General features: G+C 19.0%; 3 protein-coding genes across 3 annotated transcripts in view; 2 read left to right on the forward strand and 1 right to left on the reverse strand.

The window, feature by feature from the left end:
* PADL01_0605000 (glutaredoxin-like protein) overlaps positions 1 to 265 on the reverse strand; it is a gene marked incomplete at both ends in the record, with an annotated part of 684 nt that extends 419 nt beyond the window's left edge. Inside the window, one exon of the mRNA XM_028680773.1 lies at positions 1 to 265. This exon is cut by the window's left edge and continues 419 nt beyond it. Coding sequence (XP_028537217.1) covers positions 1 to 265 — 265 coding nt within the window.
* A 2324-nt stretch (positions 266 to 2589) lies between these two features.
* Positions 2590 to 5550, forward strand: PADL01_0605100 (translation initiation factor IF-2, putative; the record flags this gene model as incomplete). The annotated part of the gene is made up of 1 exon (XM_028680774.1): positions 2590 to 5550. The coding sequence occupies one exon, from the start codon at positions 2590 to 2592 to the stop codon at positions 5548 to 5550; it is 2961 nt and encodes a 986-aa protein (XP_028537218.1).
* Positions 5551 to 6524: 974 nt separating this feature from the next.
* Positions 6525 to 7500, forward strand: part of PADL01_0605200 (MYND finger protein, putative) — a gene marked incomplete at both ends in the record, with an annotated part of 2850 nt that continues 1874 nt past the window's right edge. Inside the window, 5 exons of the mRNA XM_028680775.1 lie at positions 6525 to 6604; positions 6693 to 6801; positions 6914 to 7081; positions 7188 to 7321; positions 7403 to 7454. Of these exons, the coding sequence (XP_028537219.1) occupies positions 6525 to 6604; positions 6693 to 6801; positions 6914 to 7081; positions 7188 to 7321; positions 7403 to 7454 (543 nt within the window). The remainder of the gene's footprint in view (positions 6605 to 6692; positions 6802 to 6913; positions 7082 to 7187; positions 7322 to 7402; positions 7455 to 7500) is intronic.

Below are 7500 nucleotides of genomic sequence, written 5' to 3' on the forward strand. Positions count from 1 at the left end.
AAGATGTTATACTTCCTATATTCGTATTGATAAAATTTTTAATTAATTGTGATTTCTCATAAAACTGAAATTCATATTTATTATTATCATCCACATCATTTATAACATATATCTTAAGAACACTAGAATAATCTTCTAACATTATTTTTAATATATCTATATGAGAATTATATTCTGCAGAAGTACTCGAATTTATATAAAATAATTGATATCCATTATTTTCTTCTATATATTTCTTTTGCTCCTCAACCTTGATAAACTCCATTTTTTTTTTTTTTTAAATTAAACGATTAAAAGACTATTTGTGGGTATATATAAAAATATATATATATAAATAATTTAATTTATAATAATAAAAAGATTAATTTATAACAAAAACTTCAACAAGAAATTAAAATGTATTTATATATATATATATATTTTTTTTTTTATGAGAAAAATATCAGTTCACAAATAATTCATATTAAAATATAACACTATATTAAATATAGGTATACTCTTAAAATAAAAATATATACACTGATATATATATTAAATATATATATATATATATATATATATATATATATATATAATATTATTATATATGTACAAAACGGTCCACCTGGTATTCTTTATTTTATTATAAAAATATTATATAGGAACATCAATTAATATATATATATATATATATATATATATTATATAATTAAAATAATCTTCTGCCTTAATTACACATTCAAATAAAAATTATATATATATAAAAACATATATATATAAATTATTATATATATATATATTAAAATATAAGAAAAAGGTGCTTCTTTTCTTTTCTTTTTTTTAAGGATAAAACTAAAGGGCTGGCCTATTTGTATACAGTACAATAATTTTATAATAACATATATAATATATATATACAATATAATTATTTACTATATATACATATATATATATATATAATATACATATAATATATTACAATTTTATGTATATATTTACATACATAATAATCAATCCTTTATAAAAAAAAAAAAAAAAATCATTGACTATATTATATATATATTATATATATATAGGTTTTTTTTTTTTTTTTTCTTATTTAAAAAAAAAATTTTCAAATCAAGTAAAAAAAGGAACGTAATATTTTATATATATTATTATATATAATATATAAAGTTTTAAAAAATATATTTATAATATATAATATATATATATATATGTAACAATATTTATATTTTATTTTAAAATAATATTATTTTGATTCCTTTTATAAAATTTTCAGTATGTTAATTTTTTATATGTTATTAATAATATTATTCTTTTTTAACAGTATAAATTTCTCTCCCTATTATTTTATTATTATGTAGTTTTTACAACATGTAAGAAAATTTTTATAATTTTTATAAAAAAAATAAAAAAAGAACTACATTATATATATATATATATATATATATATAAATAAATGTATAACATTTATATATTATATTATAATATTTTAGATTATTATATAAGTGAGAATAATAAGAAATTATAATTATATTTAAAAAATTGTAATCTATTTTTTTTTTTTCAAGTTGAAAACACAAAAGAAAAAAGTAAAATTATTATAAAAAAAAAAAAAAACATGATATGTTTGTTATTATATTATAATATGAATGTTTTACAAATAAAAAAAAGAAAAAAAAAAAAAAAAAAAGATATGAAATATAAATTAAGTACATTATAAATATTATTATTATTATAAAGATGAAAAAAAAAGTAAAATAAAGAGAATATTTATATATTTTGGATTGAATAATATATATATATATTATACATATATATATATATATATATATATATATATTAATTATATTGAGAAGATCTGTTTAAAAATAAAATATATATTAAATATATATTTTACTTCTATAATATATGTGACCACAAATGGATATGATATGTATTTAAGGAAGAAGAATATTTTATTTTATTTGTACATAATATTTATTATATATTTGACCTCTTGATGGTTTCTGTCGTATTTTATAAATATATGTAAATATAGATAAATATTAATTATCACAGAAATAATTGTTTAGATAAGAAAGGGGTCTTAAAAGAAAAATTATTTTACTTACATATATGTACATTAAAAAAATAAATATATAATAAATAAGAAAATATTGTTTAAAAGGCGTACACCTGCATATATATGTATATATCTTATGCTGGATCCATAAAAAACATCATGATGACTTATAATCAAACACTACAAAGATAATAAAAGTTAAAATATGTGTATGTTTATAATATTTATATAAATACAATTTTATATATATATATTTATATATATATAATAGTAATAAATAAATTTAAAAAAAAAAAAAAAAAAAATACGTATACTCTTTTATGTCATAAAATTTATGCTGGTACCAGCGAAATAATTTAACATAATAAAATAAAGAACAAAAAAAAAATAAAATATATATAATATATATAATATATATATATATAGTATATATATTAATTATATAGATTCGTAACTTATTTAAACGAGGAAAAATATATAATACATATATATATATATATATATATACAAAGAGAAATCAGAAAAAAAAAAAAAAAAAAAAAATGAGCAAAAATAAAAAGGGGAAAAAGAAGGAAGATCTCGATGCTATTTTAGCTGAATTAGGAATTGAAGAAAAAAGAGAAGATGATGTAAAAGCAAATGAAAATGAAGAGAATGAACCTACAAAAATATCCAAGTCCAAAAAGAAAAAAGAAAAACAGAAACAAAAAAAAGAACAAATGAAAAATAAAGAAGAAGGTGGAAAGGATGATGAAAAAGGTATAGACGATGATAAAAATGTAGATGGTGAAAAAGATGTGGATGACAAAAAAAATGTGGATGACAAAAAAGATGTGGATGATAAAAAAGATGTGGATGACAAAAAAGATATTGATGATAACCAAAAGGAAGGTGATAATCAGAATGATGCTGATGCACAGAAAAAGAAAAAAAACAAAAAGAAAAAAGATAAAGAAAAAAAATCAGTAGGAGGTGCTACAGGAGGTATGTCTGAAATAGCCAAAGCAGCTGCTGAAAGATTAAGGTTATTAAAAGAATATGAAGAGAAAAAGAAAGAAGAAGAAAGATTAAAAAAAGAAGAAGAAGAAGAAAGAATTAGAAAAGAAGAAGAAGAAAAAGAAAGAAAAAGAATTGCTAAATTAGAAAAAAAAATGCAATTAAAAAAAGAAGGTAAATTATTAAGTGCTAAAGCTAAAGAAGAGAAAAAAAAAAATGAAATATATTTAAAACAATTGAAAGAATCAGGTTTGTTAATAGAACCTAGAGAAAAAAGTAAATCTGAATTTATAAATTTGGATATAAATAAAACAAAATTATTATTAAAAAAGAAAAAAACGAAATCAATAATGGTACCAGCATCAAATAATAATAATTTAAATGATGATGATACAAATAATAAACAAATGTTATCTAACAGTAGCCTAAAATTAAATGATGAAGATGAATTGCAAGGTTCTCAAAAAGTTGATGAAAAAGATATTGTGTTGGATAATTGGGAAGACTTTTTACATATAGATGAAGCAAAGAAAAAGGAGCAAGAAGAAATTGAAAGAAAAGAAAAAGAAAGAAAAGAAAAAGAAAAAGAAGAAAGAGAAAAAGAAAGGAAATCTATTCTAAATAGTGGTGGTAGTAGTATGCTTCATGGTAGGAAAAGTTTTCATATAAAAAATGATATATTAATGAGAAAAGGAAATAAAAAAAAAATGGATAATGAATTAGATGATGATGATAATAATGAATATAGATCTGCTATAGTTTGTATATTAGGTCATGTAGATACAGGAAAAACAAAATTATTAGATAAATTAAGACATACAAATGTACAAGATAATGAAGCAGGTGGTATAACACAACAAATAGGAGCCACATTTTTTCCAAAAGATATATTAGATAAAGAAATAAAAAAAATTGATGATTCTATAAAATGTTTATCAAAAGGTATTATGATAATAGATACACCTGGACATGAATCTTTTTATAATTTAAGAAAACGAGGTTCATCCTTATGTGATATAGCTATCTTGGTTATAGATTTAATGCATGGTCTAGAACAACAGACAAAAGAATCTATTCAAATATTAAAACAAAGAAATTGTCCATTTGTTATAGCTTTAAATAAAATAGACAGATTATATATGTGGAATAAAAATGACTGGTCACCATTTAATAATACATTTAAAAAACAAAAACCAGATACACAAGAAGAATTTCATGATAGATTAAAAAATATAATAAACGAATTATCAGAACAAGGATTAAATTGTCAATTATACTGGGAAAATATGAACCCAAGAAAATATGTATCTATAGTACCAACAAGTGCAATAACAGGTGAAGGTATTGCAGATTTAATTATGGTATTAGTAAAACTAACTCAAACTTTTATGTTAAAAAATATTCAATATCATGATAAATTAGAATGTACTGTATTAGAAGTAAAAAATATTGAAGGACTAGGAACAACCATAGATGTAATTTTGACAAATGGTATATTAAGAGAATCTGATACTATTGTTCTATGTGGAATAAATGGACCCATAGTAACTGTAATTAGAGCATTGTTAACACCACAACCTTTAAAAGAATTAAGAATTAAAAATGAATATATACATCATAAATATATTAAAGCATGTATAGGAGTTAAAATTTCTGCAAATAATTTAGAAGAAGTCTTATGTGGTACATCATTATTTGTTGTAAATAATTTAGAAGAAGAAGAAGAATATAAAAAGAAAGTCATGACAGATGTATCCGATGTATTTAATCATGTAGATAAAACAGGTGTTGGTTTATATGTTATGGCTAGTACTTTAGGTTCATTAGAAGCATTATTAATTTTTCTAAATGATTCCAAAATTCCAGTTTTTGGAGTAAATATAGGAACTATTCAAAAAAAAGATGTAAAAAAAGCTAGTATCATGAGAGAAAAAGGAAGACCTGAATATGCTGTAATATTAGCATTCGATGTAAAAATTGATCCAGAAGCTGAAAAAGAAGCAGCTCTTTTAGGTGTAGAAATTATGCAAAAAGATATAATATATCATCTATTCGATTCTTTTACTGCATATTTAAAAAAAATAGAAGAAGAAAAAAAACAAAGCAAAATTACAGATGCTATATTTCCTTGTGAACTATCAATTATCAATGATTGTATATTTAATAAAAAAGATCCAATAGTTATAGGAGTAAGAGTAGAATGTGGTCAACTCAAAATTGGAACACCTCTTTTTATACCTGAAAAAAATATTAAAATAGGTAATGTAGTAAGTGTTCAAAGTAATAAAAAAAATTTCGATAAAGCTAGAAAAGGAGATGAAGTCTGTATTAAAATATGTGGTGAACCACATGTAACATATGGAAAACATTTTGATTCAACACAAAAAATTTATAGCAAAATTACAAGAGAAAGTATAGATATTCTCAAAGAATATTTTAGAAGTGAACTAACAATGGAAGATTGGAAACTCGTAGTACAGCTCAAAAAAATATTTAACATTGTATAAAAATATGACAAATATGTTATTATTAATTGGTAGGTGTCTAATCCATGTCTCCTGGAGATACCATCATAAGGTGCTTACACCACAAAAACAAACATATAAATATATATATATATATATATGTATGAAGAAAAAAAATTATACACCCATTTAATATACATATATTAAATGGTTTAATTCAAATATATCATGTATTAATAGCATATCTTGTTATATAAACATATTTTTTTATATTTTACTTTTTATTTATTTTTAAAATTTTCTTTTCCCTTTTTTTTTTTTTTTTTTGAAAAACTTATCATTCTATATTTAATTATACTTATAAAAGAAAGAAATGTGTATTCCATTCTTTTATGAAATATATAAATAAAAAAAATATATATATATATGTATATATTATTTATATATATATTTTTTTTTTTTTTTTTTTTTATTTTAATCCATTCATTTATATTGCATTTACCATTGTTAATATTTGAATATTTAAAAAGAAAAAAAAAAAAAAATGTGTATACCTACATATTGTCAAATGTTACAAATATATTTATAGACAAATATAATTGTAAATATAATATGTGTTTCATAATTTTTATATATTTTTTTTTAGAAACTCTTTTTTTTAAATTATAAGAAAATAAATTATTATAAAATAAATAATCACATATAAATAAATATAAATATATATATATATAATATTTTTAGGGAAGGGTAAATATGAATATAAATTTAAAAAAAAAAAAAAAAATTCATTTTAATATAAAAAATTCTTACTTTCTGTCATTTCTTATAAGGACTGAATATAATATGCTTCTTTTTCATTTCTGTCTTGAAATGCTTTTATTATAAATAATAATAAAAATATATATATATATATATATATATATACATACATACATATATTTATATATATATATTATTTTTTGAATATATTTAATATTATAATATTATATTTTTTAAACCTAGTTACTTTCTTCAAAATGAATATTAGCGATATAGAATTCTTGAATTATGTGACTAATATAAAAAATATGGATATCCTACAACTGTTCTCAAAGGAGTAAAAAAAAAATAAAGATATAATAATTAAGAATTTTGTTTTTCTTCTTTTATATATATTTTTATTATTTTATTTATTCTTCTTGTAGATGGATGACATATCATGAACATATAGTTTATATTAATATATATCTACATAACCATAAAGATATTATAGATATTACACAAGATGAAAGAATGAATGTTATTTTGAAAAGGGTTAAGAAGGAAAGGAAAATATAATTATTGTGAATATATAAAAATATAAACATATATATATAAATATATATATATGTGTGTGTTGGTTTATATTTATTTTTGCCTTCCATAGTTTGAAATTATCCTGAGAGATTTAATAAAAATTTATTTCATTCGCTTTCTATATTTTGAAAAGAAAGAAGAAAATATTTCTATAATTAATAAAAATGAGAAAATACAATCTGAAAATATAATGGATGAAGATACATTGAATCATATTCGTATATCTAGTTATATATTGGTATATAAATTCCATCCCCATAAAATCATTATATATATATATATATATATATATATATATATATATATATTTATATATTTATATTTATTTATTTATCTTTATTTAGATGTATCATGAATTGTCCCTTTTGAATATAATCGAATTTATCTTATATTCTGATTACGTTTATGATCATATAGAGACTTACATGATAAACATCATATCATACGTATATTCGAATTTAATATCATTCCTAGGAACGTAACATTATAAAATATATATATATATATATATAAAGTAATATAAAATATATTCATATTCATATTCATATATATGTTGTAGGAAATCAGAGCAATATTTTGTGAAACCCATAAGCGAAATGTTCATAAATGAGGTTATATAAAATAAATAAATAAATATATATATATATATATATATAT

Source organism: Plasmodium sp. gorilla clade G2 (genome assembly GCF_900097015.1).
Source record: "Plasmodium sp. gorilla clade G2 genome assembly, chromosome: 6".
In the NCBI taxonomy this organism is placed as follows: Eukaryota; Apicomplexa; class Aconoidasida; order Haemosporida; family Plasmodiidae; genus Plasmodium; species Plasmodium adleri (nom. inval.).